The sequence below is a fragment of the Pyrgilauda ruficollis genome, unplaced genomic scaffold, assembly GCF_017590135.1.
Source record: "Pyrgilauda ruficollis isolate IOZ18807 unplaced genomic scaffold, ASM1759013v1 scaffold85, whole genome shotgun sequence".
Lineage (NCBI taxonomy): Eukaryota > Metazoa > Chordata > Aves > Passeriformes > Passeridae > Pyrgilauda > Pyrgilauda ruficollis.
Window position 1 is genome coordinate 1,436,802 of NW_024530488.1, and position 17,430 is coordinate 1,454,231.

Consider the following 17,430-nt stretch of genomic DNA (forward strand, 5'->3'; position numbering starts at 1 on the left):
TCAGCTTCCCATGAAATATGCACATTCCTCCTACATGAAAAACAAAATCACAACATTTCACATTAAAGAAGCAACAAAAAGATGTACAATTATTCCCTTTAAACAAACTTTTCTAAAAAGGTAGGCAGCTGAGCACTATGGAACTGCATTCTTTGATTTCTAATAATTTCCTTTATCCTGAGAGGAGTTCACTTAACACAAAGATTTTCAACAATATAAAGTAGCGTGCAGGTTTAACCTATGTTTTATTTGAATCTATGCCATCAACTCTAGGGAAAATGTGCTTCTAACAAATGAGAGCCTTTCACCAGTGAGCTGCCCAGGAAGGCTCCTGAGTGCACCCTAGGAGCAAACTGAAGCTGTACCTGAGTGGAGTTGGATAGTTGGTTTTTCCACGGCTCCTCTGCGCTGCTGGTCAGGTTTGTGCGGTTATGAGGTAGAGAGAGTGCGTTTCGCTGCAGGTAAGGCACGTTTCCATTACTTCCACTTTCTGTTATGTGATTATTGCCTATCAAAATAGTGTCTGTACTACCCAGCGTTCTTGCTGTGCTGCAGGGAACGGGGCCTGCTGCAAAGGGTCCATTAGCCATAGGCTGCCCGGGGCAGGCGGGACGGATTCCACGCTGAGCGACGTTAGGCACTCTGGTCAGAGCAACCTGAGGCTGCTGGCCAGAGACAGAGTTTGTAGGCAGTGATGAATCAGCTGTTGGCCCGTTAGGAATTCCAGTAGATCGTACCTGTGCAACTCCTGTTTGTCTCATCTAATGGAACATGAACAAAGCACAACAATGTTGGCTGTGGAACTGAGAAAGGAAGGGTCATACAAGGTTTGTGTATTTTACTGCACTGGTCAGTTCCAGTTTTACACTCATTTTAAGATCTTCACAGTTGCTTTTGAGAACTGTCACGCTCATAAAAATGCTGAGTAAATGTTAAGTAAAACTATCAGTCTGAGCATTTTACTGCTGATTTTGGACCGAGAGGGAGAGAGAAGTGAACAATGACAGGACGAGAGAAAAACTGTTACTGCAGCCAAGTGTTTTCAAGCAGAACTGCTTTTAGATATGTCCACTCATGTTACTTTGAAAATGTGGCTTGAAAACTTCTACATTAACCAGCTGCCCTATAATAAAACACAGCTAAACTCATTATGTTTTAACCACTAATCCAGAACTATCCTTTATTCGAAAAAAATTAACATAACGCAGCAAAGGGCACGACAACTCTGTACAGCAGAAATTCTTTAGAATTCTAGAAACACAACAGTCTCCATTACTGACAAAAGTGTTGTAGGTAAGAAAAATATTTTTGTTCTCACCTGCTGGTGTTGCTGCATCAAGACAAACTGACTCTCCAGCTGTTCCAGCATAAGTTTCTGTGCTGGATTTAGATTATTTCGGTTTGCACGCAGCTGTTCCAAGTGCTAAAAAAAAAAGCAGTGTGGTTCATAATCATTAAAATTGCATGGGCTCTTTAATAACTTTCTTGCATAAAATACTAAAAAGTATCCATGAAGACAAGACTTAAAAAGCTGAAAATAATAGAGATTTCTGTTACAGAGTCAAACATCTTTCCATACACTCTCTTGCAAACAAACCTTATTACAAATTACTAAAACTAAAAAGACTCTGTAAATTATTTGAGTGTACAATTATTACTGCCACACTAAAATTAAATGTGCTGGTACCATAAAAGAAAACTACATTCAAGTATGATTATATAGAATTCTTATCATAATTATGTACATTTTAACATCTTTTTGTATTGCGCTACTCTTTTATTAATACTGTTCATCACAAAGTGAATTAAACCTACAGGCATACATGAAACCTTCTCCTGAAAATATGTTAAAAAAAAGCCCAGAAAATTGTATGATTTAATTAGCAAGAGCAATATCTTAAGTTATGATATCAATCTTGTTTGCAACTGATAAATTTAGGTATCTATTACCATAAATCTGATCTCTTTACTCATTTTAAAACACTCAGCACCCTGCATCATTCTACCAGTAAGTCTGCTGCTGCTAAGTGGTGTGACTTAAAAAGCAGATGAAGATAGTTCATGCCAAAATCCCTGGACTAACAGTACCTTCCATTCTGAATTCCCTCTGGAGGGAATAAATAATATATATATATATATATATATATATACACACACACACACACACATATATGCATGTATATGTAACACGCCATATCCATCCAGACTCTGAGCAGCCAATTTTGAAAGGCCAACTTTGAAGATGCAATAAAGGCTTTTTTATTCACTCCCCTCTTGCATCACACATTTCTGGCTTTCTTTTATATGTGCTGGAACCTTGTCAAGCTATTGCCAGCACACCCTGTCTGCTGTACTCAAGAGAGGGATACTGAGGCTCTGCTTAGAGAAGGAAGTTGGACGTGGAAAAAGGTGAGACTGAAAAGGGGAAAAAGTAGTCAAATATAAAATAAGCAGAGAGAAATAATGAGGATGCTTGGAGAGAGAGAGAGAATGACTGAGGGGAGGAAGGAGAAAGAGGGAGGGAAAATTACACAGTATAATAAAGCCAATATTGTTCAGACAGAGAAACAGCTGAAGAACTATATTGGAATTGAGGGGAACATTGCTCAGTTAATGAGAATGCTTTCTGCCTCTGCACTGTGCTTCCTTCTATTTCTCCTTGCCTCCCAATCATGTGCAATGCATGGGTAAAATTTTCCAGCAGGGCCTGATTTTCAATATATGGAATTCCTGCTGAAGCTCACTGCATGCCCTAATGAACTGAAGAGACAACAAAACTTCATGACAAAAACAACCCAAAGCAAGATTTCCAACTAAAATCTAACATTTCATTTAACACTATTAGGTGACACAAAATACAGAAAAGCAGCAGCAGATTTCATTTGAGTGATCATTTCATAGAATGTGCTTATTTGCTTACGCAATTTGATACAAGAAGCAACCTCAGAGGAAGGGATGATATTACAACAATACTTCCACACCTCTTTCAATATCCCCAACACTACAGCAAGCCACAGAACTCACTTTGTACACAAGTGTGACAATTTGCACATATGTCTTTACAACATCATAAGAAAAGAGTTACTGTACATACTTTATAAATTATAGAAATCAACGTAAGTGTGTTCAGCTTCTCCTAGAGATCATTTAGTTTCCTACTAGAACTTATCTCACGTAAAGAGGCCACAAATATTAGAACTTGAACTATACCCTGGGAAGTATTTTACACTGACTTTCAAGAATTTGAAACCAGAACATGTCCCAGGTTTATTTTCTTAAAAGGAAGAAAGAAATAAATAAAATATTTAACACAGCGTCTAAAGATCTCCCACACATACCTGTAATTTCTGTGGTGTCAAGCACCAAGAATGAATTTGTTGCTGTACAGGAGGATGTGACACTGTATGGCCACTGCTCCAAACATCTGAAGTATTCTGAGAGAAAATATTATATTAAAATGTGTGACTATCAAAGGGTAATTTCTTTTACTATCTAGATTTTATCTTATTTATGAAAGAACTAGTAATTGTTTCAAGAATAATAACATAAAAATATGTAATAGTAGGAATGTACTAAAATAACCAAGTCTCATTCTACCATTCCCAACAGTATCACAGTAGTCTGAGGAAAAAGTTAATGATACCTAATACCATAAGGAGAAACAAGCAAATCAAATTATGCAATTAACTTAAATGTATGCTACTTTCAAAACTGAATACTTTATCTACTGTAAGACTATTGCATGATGATGAAACACTTGAATTCTAAATATAAGCAAAGGCAATAGACAGGATGACATGATTGTCTCCCTCTCAATCATCAGACTACAACTGTACTTCTTCACTGACACAACTACAACTGCAGTATAGTGCCACCAATGTGCACTGTTCTTATGCACCTCCTGCCTGAGCTGGAATCTGATTAAACACACCACTGAAAAATGTCTTTTAAAATTTCTAAAAACATTCCCCACCTTGATGCCAAAGGATTAAAATTTACAGCACAAATTCTGTGCATGCTGAATCATTTCAATGCATATTTTCCATATAATTTTGGTAGGGGGCTCCAGTTCATCAGAATATATACCTTTGTTGGACTAGATGTTCTTTTCCTCTTGGCAGGACTGGTCAGGTCATCTACTTGGCTAGAAGGAATCATGTGTAGTGGCAAGGATTGCTGTGAAATTGGTGTTTGAGTGAGGCCTAGTACAGGTTCAGTATTTGGATGATGAGGTTTACAAGCCTAAGAATCACAGAAGGAAGACAAAAATATGGTTCTATATATTCTTAATGCTTTCCTTTCAATTTTATAATTTTAACAGCCCACATACATTAAAAGGGCCGAGTAGATATTCTGAAGCTGATCTCAATAACTGAAAAATCAGTTTCCATATGGTCATCAATGGAGGAATGTGTACCTTTCATGGGATTATTAAACCACTGCAGCATTTCTATTTAAGATGAAATCTTTTAAAATCATGAAAATCCACAAAGGTTCTAAATTGGTACCCCCATATTTCTCCCACATTATAGGGAGCTCCTTGATCTAATATCCCTCTGCAAATAAATCAAAGGCTTCTTTTAATAAAAGCCAATCCTGTGCTCAATAAAATAAGCTTGACCACTACCGATTGTAAAGAACCCTTAAAGCTGGGCACCTGCAGAACATAACCCAACTTCTCACCTGCTGTGCTGTGTTCATGGCACCCTGCCTGGAGGTAAGCTCTGCGGGGATTGGTAGGCTCCATGCCTCCTCAATACTAGGAAGTAATTTAGTTTTATTCTGTAGACTACCTTGTGGAAGGTTACACAACTGAGCCTAGGAAAAATTATGTAAAAAGCAAATTTAACACAAGCCTACTTTAGTAAGAGCAAGTCCATGAAATCTTCCTAAATGCTGTAGCTAATTATGTCTTAAAGAGAGGACAGATTTAAAATTTTGGGGTTTAGAAAGGTGCTAGTATAAAGAGGGTAACCAGAATATAAACCTTTGTGAGAATCAGAACAAAGATGAGCTCTGGATTCAGAGGTCTCATAATTCCTTTTTTCTGAAATTGCAAACAAGAGTGAAAGATAGTGTGTTGCGTATTCTCACTATATGTTATGAGAACTTAAAAATGTAGACAAATACAAAGGAAAAAGCAAAATGATGTAAAACAGTATGCTTTGATTAAATGTGCAAAATAGGGTTTATAAGGAATTAAGTTCCACTTTAAAATGAAGAAATAAAATATTACAGGCTATGATATGCTTACAGTACACATGAAAACAGGTTAAACACACCACAAACAACTGCAAGTTAAACTCGTGTGTGACTTCTCCCCTCCCCTCTGCTGTGTGTTTGAAGAGCATTTTCCCCTGCTTAAAACATTAGTTTTACCTGTAAATACTTTATCCGTGCTGCAAGTGCAGAGGTATTACTACAATTTTTGCTCCTAGTTGCATTTAAGTAGCATTTAATGGCATCCTGAGGCTGGTTGCAGGACTCATAGAGTGTGCCTAGGTCCATCCAGGCTGCAGCATGGCCATGGTCCAATTGTACAGCACAGATATAGGCCTGTAAAGCATCCATAGGCTGATTTTGCTGTTGGTACAGCACACTGAATAGAAAGATTAGTGAAGTTGAGAATTAATAACAAAGTCAAGACACAAGCAACTCAAATATACACATTCCTCCCCAACCCCTTAATAAATCTTGGCATTATATAAACCCCAGTTACAAGAAGAAATATATAAAACTTTAACATCGTATGTAACATTTTCAGTATTTTAAAACACTGAGAAAGCAAATATTAATTCATTATTTAAACTTCAAATCAGACAAGTCTGACAACATGGGTGTATAAGTAAAAATGACTTTACAGTCCCTCTGAGTTTACAAAATAGTTAAAAAGCTGATATTCTTTATTTTTCTATATTAGCATGGAATTATATCATTGTATTACCCCGTATCATTCTTACCCTATTGAACACCATGTATCTGCACTTGCTTCTGATTTATCAATAGATTGCCTATAAGATATAAAGGCATCCTGAACTTTCCCAATACTTGAATAGCACCTAGGAGAAGAAAAGAAAGAACTCTGGTAGTATTTATAGAAGGTAATCATTGAGCACGGCTTACCAAGACTGATCTGATAAATGTTAAGTCATGCAAATACACACTCAACATTTGCTGTTCCTGAATGCCAGCCACAAGCAAACTCAAACATCTCAACGTGTATTACTAATTATTTAAGCACCCCAAATCTACTTAAACCCTGGATTACTACATTTGTAAGGAAAACAGTAATCCCACATTCTATAAACTTGCATTTCTTTCACTGGTGATACCTTATCAGTCAATAAAAACAGTATTTATCTACAGATAGCATTACAGTGAAACAATTAAGTTACTTATTTTATCAAACAAATGGTTATAAAACTTAATGTTCTACGAAACAGAATTATTGAGAGATACTGACCAACTCAACCAGGAGGTCCCTGACAGCCTGGGAGGCTTTTTATGTGCATTTCTTGCATCTCGATCATATTTAAGTAATGAACAAACAGTTACTTGTACTGCATATACAGAGCACCAAATTTTGTAAAAGGTTGTGTGAGTCTGTGTTTTTTTTATATGTCTTACTTTAAGTCCTCATGTACAAATTCAAAGGTATTCTGGCACTAAAGAGAACTACAATTATACCACAGGGAACGATACCTACAGTTCTAAAATTAAAAGCTTCAAATAAAACCAAGATCAAATATCCATCTACATATATTTACTAGTTTAATTAACAATAACTGTGTCCTGTATTGTTTGCAACAACTTTCCCTGTTGGAAAAAGAACTGAAAAATTTCAAAACACATAAATAACAACAGAAAATTTATTCTAGTAAATAATAAAAAGCAAGCAGAACACTACAGGCAAAGGTTTGTCAAACATGCTACACTCTTTCAAGTATTTTTGAGGCACACTAGGAAATGAATACAATAAAACATAGCATTACTTTGCCTAAAACCATCCATTAAGTCTGAATACAGTGTTTCAGGAAATTGCTTTAATGACAATCTAACCCTATGTCCAACAGACATGTTTCACTCTGCCTGGGTAGCACACACATAAAGCCTCTCATTAGGACAGCATTAACTTTAGGCCCCCACAAAACTCTGGCAGATGGAGTTTTTCCAGTGGGAGACAAGGGAGGTGCTGATGTATTTCGAAAGATAGCTTTGACCAACTTGTTATCTGGTTTGGACAACCAGCAGAGGAAGGAACAGCACAAGGGAATACATGAGGAGGGAAAAAAGAGTGAATGCACAACCCCTGTTCTTCTCCTGCCAAAGAATGGACTGGAGAAACGGGGCACAGAAACATTTTTGTTCTAGTCCTCCCTGTAAAGCAAAACAGATGCTCCCACTAAATTTTTCACCCCATTTCCTGAATTCTCCCCCTTGTCTGCAGGGTCCGAGGCTTCACCCTGACCACCCGAGAGCAGAGCACAGCAGCTGCACCTGTGGAGAACTCCAGCTCCACCGTGCCTGAGAACTCAACTTGCTCAAGGCACCTGGAATGGGACTACTGAAAAAAACCAGGATTTTAGCCCAGTGGAAGGTAAGATGCACAAGATGATCCCGGGCTCATTTTTCCTTTTCCCTCCACACTTGCCCTGCACACTCGGTGCTGGCTAGAGATCCCTGTCTTACAGAACAGCTGGAGAAATATTATTAGCATGACAAAATCAAAAATAGGTTCCAGCTGTATGTGATCAGAATCCCCAAGAATGTCAGCTGGAAGACACTGAAGTTAGGATATTCTTTTTATTTTTGCCTCATTCTTTTTAAATGTATTCCTCACCAGAAGTGATGTGCTCACACAGGGACTGAATTGCCCTCAAAGCTTTCTGCAAAACCTGAGTTTTTCAATTGTTACTGCTGGCTTAAGTGAGGTATTCAATTTTCTTAAAAAGGAGACCAGAAAAACTCATCAAATTTGTAAGATTTACATCTGGGAATATTATTTTTCACGTACAAAATACTGTCAAAGACTACAAAATTAACTGAACACTTAAACAGACATTAGAATGGATCAGTCTGAGCCATACATTGTTGTGTATGCCTTTGAAAAATGGATGTCTGCCTAAGAAAATATTTGTATTTCAGCACAAAAACTGAGATTAGGAGGGAGATTCTGAGAAAATAAAAAGAGAAAGAATTATGAAAAAGGTATGAAGAAAAGTAACAACATTCAGAGAGGATTTACAAAAAAGAGGGAGAGAAACAGGTAAAACCAGGCCGGATATATTCAGATTACTGTAAATGTGTAGATTGAATAATAGCTACAAAAAAGCAGAGCCACTGGAGTAAGATACTTCAACTTCTACTCTTTATTCATCCCAAATATGTTAGCACCTTTCCTTTTCATACACTTCCTAGAAAACTGAAGACTTCAGTAGATATATACATACTTTCTCTTCATTTTTCCTCAGACAAGATTAAGAAGAAAAACAGTGTACAATACTCACAGTAATGAGTATCCTCAAAAAAAAATTACCAATATAGTTACAGTGTCTATAAACACTGAGTGTCTTTTCTCACCTTCCAAGGAAATACCAGGATTGACCAGAATTTGGATCTGCTTCTAGAGATTTCTGGAGATACTGTATAGCATAGCTTTCCTTGGTTGCCTTGTCTCCAAGCTGATCCACGGTGTGATGCATCCAGCCTACAAAAACAATCCACAAATGGGAGAAGTGAAATACCCCAAGACAGCTGAATACTCTGGTACAGCAGGCCTTTGTAGCATTGGTGTCTCTTTAAAAGTAAGAATATCAAGGAATAAAACCACTTATATATACATTACGAAGTTTTAAAAACTTTTCAAGTTCTATACTAAAATTACAGGACAAAAAAGACTCAAAGTTAAAATTACTTTCACATAGTTTTAAAGCACTTTTTTTGGGTTTAAATAATTTTCTAAGAGATTAGGAGCACAATTATGAACTGCTCAATCTTCTACTATAAATGTGAATATTAATGTCTTTCCTTCTCTGAACACAGATACCTTCCCTGACATTGTGAAAAATGCCACCATTCTCCCTGTCACACATAGCAATTATGTTTTTTGTATATACATATATATACATCTATATCTGTATCTACCATGTGTAAATATCTACATATTATATTGTTTACTCTTCTTCTTCTAAATCCTTGTATTTGTCCCATATCTACATTTGGACTAAGAATTTTTGCATCTCCACTTGAATCTGTCTTACATTGTAATTTCCTCCTCATTAATACAACGTATTTTCCATTCACCTTGACAAATGCCATCACCTCTCATCTACATAACAAATTAATCTAACCACACGTCATATTCTTTCAAATGCCTTTTCTTCTTTCATTACATTCGACAAATTATTCATCCCCACTTTAAAGGCCTCCCACAACCCATCCTCCCCAATAATATTTTACATGCTATTAAAATGCATTTCTGCTCTAGCACTGATGCAAGGCTTGGTTACCACTTCAAACAAAGCACCTTCATCACCTTCTCCAGCTGCTCCTCATCTGCCTCTATGCTCAGATGGAATTCCTTCAAGCAGCCACAAAACCATCTCAACTGCTCTTCATACAATGACTACAAACAAGGAAATCTTTTGTGGCCAGCAGCTGGCTTGCTGAAATCACTGCATACCACAGGGCTCAGCAATGTCTTGCTGTTTGCTCAATAGCCATGGATTTGTCTTAACAAGCCACTGCTTTTCAGAAAACATTTCTAAAATGTAAGATGTGACAGAAGACTGTCCCTGTCACACCCATAAACAGCCCATTACGGAACACTAGGACACCAATTTCATAAACTACCCATGGTTTATGTAAAGTTCTGGTTAATGACAGAGTTAAGCACACACCTGCACTGCCTGTCCATTTAAAACCTCCGAGGGCTAAACATTCAGCACCCTAAATTTGTGCTTTTTGATGAAGTCTAACTGCACAGACAGGGAAGACTGAGAAGGAACTGATGGGTATTTGCAGGCTCACTTCACTCTCTGTAATTACACTTTCCTTTATGATTTTTATTCTACCTGTTTGATACAGCTCATTTTTTATTCCATGGGCTCATACTTGTTAACAGACACCACACTTCTGCAAATGGAATGCAAACTTCCAAACAAAAGCAGTCAAAAACCAAACCACAGCTACTGAACAACACTTGCCTGAGGTGGTCTCAGAAATACCACTTGAAAATTGTGGTCACAAGCAGAAGTTTGAATATTTCATGGACTGCAAGAAATGTCAGGTAAGGAGTCAAGTGGTTACAGTGCTGAAAAAAAGTATTTTATCTGCACTGAAAATCGATCCAGTAAAAAAATCTACCAATCGGGAAAAAAAAAAAAGATAAAAAACCACAGTGATTTTTTGCAGTCACATAACACGACTTTGCGTCATTAAATTAATAAACAAACTATGATTTTGATTCAAATCCCAAGCCTTTGCAGCTCTTCAGCATACAGACAATACTCATGCTTAAAGAAAAAAAAAGACTTCTCTGAGGTTGGTTATTGGAATTCACCTGAGTAACTGTACGTTAAGGTGCTGTTCCAGACAAAGCCTGAGATAAAGGCAATAGCTCAGGGATTATGAACAATGGCAAAAAAAAAGACATTAAACAATTTCCTCTATCTTTAGAAATGTTGTGTGCCTACTTTCTGTTTCATCAGAACCTTGCTGGATTGAAAGATAACATGTTGTATCTTTGTGAGATCTTTACCGAGGTTCACTGATAAAAAAGAACCAGTCTATTTCTAGAAGACAGAAATGAGAACCAGCAATCCCTATCTGGCTTCTCTGCTGAAACAAGGGCTGCTTCCCAATTTTATCTTCCTGCACAGGGAATTGAAAAAAGGCAGAAAGCAAGAAAGGCAGGGCAAACAGAAGTTTTCCACTAGAATAGCAAAGGCAGGGGAAACTGGATCTGTTCTTGAGCGTAAACAAAGAATGTACATAAAGAGGGTGATGGAAATCACCTAAGCTATGCAGTTTCCCATGTGCAAGACCTATCTCCAATTCTCAATCAGCATAATTGACTACTTTTCTGCTGCTGGGACATGATAAACTAAACCACAGACCTCGTCCACACGTCACATATGCTCCATACTCATTTGCAGATCTTTGCAATCTCATTTGGAACAGATTTGGTAAAAGTCCCTCTGATGTGCTAGCCTAGTTCATGAGTCTTTTTTCATGTTTATCAATCATTCTCACAAGTGAACTTGTGGCAATCAATTTTTCTTTAGTAAATATGAGTGTCTCTGAAGACATTAACTTCTTCCCCATTTCAGCACCTCAGATGCCTCATCCAATTACAGAGACACCATCTAGCCAAAAATAATTGGGAGTGCACTTTGGAACTCTAAGCAGATGTTGATTTTATTCTTACACTCTTCCTTATCCAACAGCTGAATACAACTGGAGAAAGAATATTGGGACAGATTTGATCTTCAGTCTCATTAATATAATGTCATTTTGGGCAAAGTGGTGAAAAGAATTGTTGTCTGGAAAGCAAATGGAACAGCAAAGAGAAGGAAGGAAGATTTTACCGTGGTATCTACCTGAACTAGTCAGCACTCATCTCTCAACTGTTTTTATCTGTAGGTATGTGTTTATCTGGGAATCACAGGGTTCTCCTCCACAGTCACAGCTTTGGAAACCAGCAACAGGAGCAAAGATTTTAGTAATTCTCTCACAAGACATCTGAACTTGCCTAAATTCCAATCTGGCTCAACAAACATTAACTAGCAAAGGAAAATAAACAAAAGCTATTTTCAAACTGATTTTTTTCTGTCAAAGTGAAAAAAAAAAAAAAAAAAAGAGTCCAATATACAAATACAAATATGTTTTGACTGGTTTTTCAAGTAGCATTCTGGCAGATGGCAGGTATTTTCTATTATTTTTTCTAAGCAGCAGTGCACCACCCGGACTGTGCTTCCTGAGGAGGTGTTTTTATTACCAGCTGCTAAAGACTAAATCTGCGATAAACACCAGATTCTGATAAATACCACTGCTAACAGAGCAGAGCAAAGGAAAAGGAATTATTCCTTCAATGTTCCAGTTAAGACCACTCTATCCCTTTCCCCACACAGAAGCTACCCACACAACAAAACTGGGTGACCTATGCTGATTGAATAAAGAGAGTTAATCCAGTTTTCAGACAGCAGACAATTCTCAAAGTCACTGCTCTTACTGCTAGCACTGAGACCTGTGGCAGGATTTTATGAATACAACCATGTGCCTTTGCTTCTATTGTGGCAACATACATCAAACAGAGATGAAAAAGAGCTGGTCAGCTCTTTTGAGAAGCCTGTCTTCCACTGATCAGATGCACAGCCTTTCTGGATGAAACTGCTGACAGTTTATACTAGGTGATATAATACCAAGCTAAAAAAAAAAAAATTCAAAGGGCTTACTGAGATGTAAGCAACACTGTCCTGTGACAGCAAAAAGAGCAACACCCAGAGTCCTGCAGCAAACTCCTCCAGCAGTTTCACTTGTGATTTTAAAGAGATGACTCAAAATTAGCCCACTGATTTTGACATTCTGTCACAGAGCACAAATTCTCCCACTCCAAATCCATACACAACCTGCATCACAGAGAAAGAAAGCACTGTGGCCATAACTTAATGCCAGTTACAAATTTGAGTTAAATGACCACTATGTGAAGAGGGAAAAAAAATAAAAATGGGCATAAGCAGGCTAAATTAATATTTAGAATAATAAATTAGATGAAGAACATGGAGAAGGTGAATGAAGAAGTTCTGTACTGGGTTGAACAATTTTAACAAAATATTCTGGAAATACTTTTATATGACATAGAGGACAAAAGCATTTTATTCTATCCACTTTTTAGAAATTCTTGGCTAAAAATTGTTTATCAGCTTTCTATAAACATGGAATACGACAACTTTAAAAAATTCCTTTTCACTTTTTATGTGTTTTTTTTTTAATGGAACCTGATGATAGACCTTTTAGTTACAGCAGCTGGTTTTCATTACATAGTATAATTACAGCGAAAGAAAAGGTAAATGTTTCAGTTGCCATGTTCCTCTAGTCTGACACAGAGTATTTAGGTTTTTTTCAAGGGATGTTAACAGAGGCAGAACAGAGAACACAGAATTCCAACTGCTGCCCTCTTTCTCTGAAAAACCACCCTTTCACTGCCCAAAATCTAACACACAAGAGCTTTTTAATTTTCTAAGTTTAATCAAAATATTTTCCTTCTCTCTTATTTCCTTGGTTATCTACTGCTACATGTTCTATTTGGGTGAAAATTTCACATACCATGTGCAGTGTGTCTAAGACTCCCTTTGGGAATGGAGCCTTAAAAAACACTGCTGAAGGCAAAGATGGCAAAAACGAAACACAGAGGAAAATAAAAGTTAATTTTACATACCTAACTGCTGTAAGACAGTTGCTTTTACTTGTGCAGGAAGGTTTTCGATCTGCAAAAGCTGTTCATAAGCTTCCTTTGCAGAGTGATACTTTCTCTGCAAAAGGAAAAAAGTAAATGGATTAATCATAGAGCTTACAACAGATCACCAATAGCAACGATTTCACAGCACTGACAGCACACAAACACGTTGACAAAAAATTCTAATTTTTTTTTGCATACAGTGCATATGAAAGCTTTAATGAGTGACGTGTATATATATGGTAAGAGAATAACTTCCATAAATATAGTATTTATTAGAAACTGTCTACTTAAAATAATTAAGGGAAATTTGCAAATTATTAAATTTTGTCAACTCCTCATACATGCATTATGCTTCTTACACTACAATATTGAATATTCTGCTTTTAAGGTGAATACTTGAATGTGAATCTACGTCTGAGAAAACCCAACACAAATTCCTCCCAGGAAATTTGTAACAAAAACCAAGATCATCAGTAATTGGTGGCTGGTATAATTTTGCCTCTTTCCTTCCTTTGGTATATTTGAACTGCCTCTTTCAAGATATTTGTTGTCCTGGTAAGAGCCCCACCACAAGTAGAATTAAAAGGTTTATGCTTAGATAATGAAGGTACAACATCTTATTATCTGCTGTATAATTTAGGTGTGCCTACAGTCTAGAAACACTCTATTTTCAATTTCCTATACAAACAGGTGTTGGTACAGGAAACACATTTCCAGGTTAGGACTGGGGGTCTTTATTAACTTCTGTGAACTGTATGAGATGTTTTGTGTATATTAAAGGTTAAGACTTCTCAATAATTATTTGATGAATTATCTGGTAATAATGCCAGCATTTATCTTTGCATTCCTTAACAATAGTTGCTTAAAAGTGAATGTATTTTAAATGTTCAGCTGTTCTGTGCCTCCTCTTCCACAAATATGCTTTTAGATAATTCAGCATTACACTTCATTCTGGCAAACAGATGAAGAGTGCATTAAAATAAATGGGGCCACCTAAATGCAAATGACTGTGGCTTAATTATGTTTAAGTAAGGAGTACACAGTTATCAGTATTTGTAGATTTTGAAGGGACAACTGGGAAGAAAACTGAACAAATACCTAGTAAAATTTAGAAATGTTATCAAGTTCTTGAAATCTCAAAATCACAAAAGACAAATTGGTGATTTAAAAACCTTATTCTAGTCAGGAAGATAAATTAAAGCAGCAATTACATACTTTCAAATGGAACAAGGGGAAGTTGGTAGAAAAGATTTTTAATTGGTGTTCATGAAATGCAGACAACTGGTAAGAAAACAAATAATATAAATAAATAAAATATCCATGTCCAGCAAAAGAAAAACAATCAGGAAAATATTTTAAATTTAGCATCGGGAACAAAATTTGTAGTTTATGACTATGAATGTTGAGCAAATGAACAGAAGTTCACTGTAGAGCATGACAGTGGAGGCAGCAATCCAGATGTCAAATTAGGTAAATATTAGTGCCTAATATTCACACTTTATTAAAAAATAGGTTTACAGGCTCAGGAGATTTTAGAAAGGCCTTTTAAAATAGAGTATGTTTTCCAGACCTAGAGTATTTTTTACTTTTGTTATTTGTTGTAGCATTTACCCTTTAGAAATCTGATTAGCTATATGCCTTAAAATAGTAACAAAACCTGTCTAAACATTTACATTTGGTTTTATTTCATCAAATCAAATCAGAATGGTTTGGGTTGGAAAGTACCCAAAAGATCACCTAATTCCAACCCCTGCCACAACAGGGACACCTTTCACCAGATGAGGTGGCTCACAGCTCTGACCTGGCCTTGGACACTTCCAGGGACAGAGCACCCACAGCTTCTCTGGAAACCTCTCCAGGGCCTCACCACCCTCACAGGGAAGAACTTTATGCCTCTATGCTAATTCCAGAGTCCTTGATGTCTGGCTGCATCATGAACGGTCTTAGAAATGGAAACGGGGAGGAGAACCCAATCCACCATCTTTAGACACCGTACAAGCCCTCTCGCTTCCAGAGGTGAAATATTAGCCACTGCTAATTCTTATCAGCACCAGGCTTGTCTCTTGTCCAGAGCCTGGCAATCCATCATTTAAAGTGCAGTACTGTGGTACTTAATTAAGAAATGAATTAACTTTTCATCAATATTATGAGAGTAGATAATTTTCAATTATAGGGAGGGGCTCAAAAAACTGTTTCACTTTGTCCTGTAAAAGAAACCAAGCAACCAGCCTGCCTCCAAAACCTCTCTAATTGTGTCAGAGGTAAAATCCAGAATGAAGCCAGGACTCTTTTGGTTATCAGTTTGTCAAATTCCAGAAAACAAGATACTTCTCCCAGCCATAACCACGAGACAAACCAAACCTAAGAGCAGAATGCACCGAAACGTTTTTGCTCTGACTTGCATTAAAACAAAGTTCCTGCTGCCTGTAATTGTCAGCCAGAAAGCACAGATGAAGCACAGCTACCACTGCTCACACACTTACACAGGACACCTGGCACAGTGACCTGGGGTGTTTAACTTTCCTTTTCATCTGCTGGAGTAAAACAGAACTGATGTGCTGAATGAGTCTGGACGGTAGCCAAGTAAGAAGCACAACAATCCAAGAACTTGCTTAATGGTGCTTTGGGATGGGAGATTTCTGTCCTGTCATACAACTTTGCACCAAAAGCATCCAAAAGAAAAATCTGCTGTTTATCAGATTCATATCTTTTATTTATACAGAAATACTTCAGGCCATTTTTTCACTGTGCCATCAAAAGACAGCCCTTACTTTCTGACTGAAAATATAGTTTGTCTGTCATCCATTTCATTTGCAACAGGTTTTGTTTTCATGTCACATCACTTCCTCAGTCATATGATACCTATAAATGTGGTAAAAGGGCACAGCACCTACATTATGTAACCAGTCAGTCAAATCTCAAATATACCATAGCTGTCTCAGTAGCCACTTGGTTTCAATTTACTTATATTCTGGAAGCTCAGGAAGTGTTCTGTAATTTCCCAAAAGATTCACCTGAAAAGCTCTGTGGTAGGATTTGATCCAGAATTAGTAACACAGCTGTATCTGCTACTGACCACAGATCCCTAATGCCACATGCATCAACTTAATTTGAAAACTTAAAAACTTTTAAAATGGCACTTTAATTTGAAAAATTTAAGTCAAAAATACCACATATACTTAAAAGGCACATGAGCAACTGGCTGGAATTGATTCTGTGTGTGTATATGAGAAACAATATGAATATATATAAATGAATTGAGAAACTTCATCTTTTTAAATCTACATATAACCTTTTAAATATAAATAGAATCTCATAAAAGAATTGTCCTGGAAGTTGTATTTTGAGATTTTTTTTTCACTCAAACTGGGAGATTAGTAAATATATGTTTATTAAGATACCTATCCCATTTATTGGCAGGAGACTCCACACACAAAATATTTTTAATTTAGCCAAAGAAAGTCAAGTTTCTTGAGTGATTCAAGACTTTAGTCTAACTTTAGTAAAGCATCTACAATCCAAATTCCACAGACTGATTACATCACTTAGTTTGAAACTCAACCACACTCTATGAAAATGAGCTTATAGCTTACCTGGATTTCATATAAGTGGGCAATGTGAAACTGAACTGTAAGAGTGGGAAAATCAAAATCATTAGTTTTAATGTACAACAGCAATTGCCATGTTTTGAAGTGAGGGATAAACAATGTTTAAAATTTATCAATGCAAGCCCAAGACAAATTACATTTTGAAGACACCAAGAGTATTTTTTACATTGATATTTTACATTTAATATACCTGACCTGACAGAAAATGAATATCCTTAACAAAGCACAAAAACTGCACACAGATATTGAGAAAAGCAATCCATGGACTTTATTTGTGTTCTGAAACAGAGAGTCCATTAATCTTTCAGTAAACTTAGCAATAAAATCTCTTGAAGCTGAGGTAAGAGAACACAGGTAGCGTTT

The 17,430-nt window shown here is 36.7% G+C and overlaps 1 protein-coding gene across 11 annotated transcripts in view; it reads right to left on the reverse strand.

Moving 5' to 3' along the window:
• KDM6A (lysine demethylase 6A) overlaps window positions 1-17,430 on the reverse strand; it is a 150,925-nt gene that overhangs the window by 39,075 nt on the left and 94,420 nt on the right. For 5 of the 11 annotated variants that reach the window (XR_005956871.1, XR_005956872.1, XM_041487911.1 and 2 more), the window contains exons 8-17: window positions 17,053-17,087; window positions 13,439-13,532; window positions 8,581-8,707; window positions 5,961-6,059; window positions 5,380-5,599; window positions 4,684-4,818; window positions 4,087-4,242; window positions 3,339-3,434; window positions 1,319-1,423; window positions 366-761 (exon numbers count right to left, since the gene is read on the reverse strand). Coding sequence is in view for 9 of the 11 variants with exons in the window: in XM_041487911.1 (XP_041343845.1) it covers window positions 366-761; window positions 1,319-1,423; window positions 3,339-3,434; window positions 4,087-4,242; window positions 4,684-4,818; window positions 5,380-5,599; window positions 5,961-6,059; window positions 8,581-8,707; window positions 13,439-13,532; window positions 17,053-17,087 (1,463 nt within the window). In the remaining 2 variants the exon portion in view is untranslated. The remainder of the gene's footprint in view (window positions 1-365; window positions 762-1,318; window positions 1,424-3,338; window positions 3,435-4,086; window positions 4,243-4,683; window positions 4,819-5,379; window positions 5,600-5,960; window positions 6,060-8,580; window positions 8,708-13,438; window positions 13,533-17,052; window positions 17,088-17,430) is intronic. The other 6 variants (XM_041487914.1, XM_041487912.1, XM_041487915.1 and 3 more) reach the window with 3 other exon arrangements.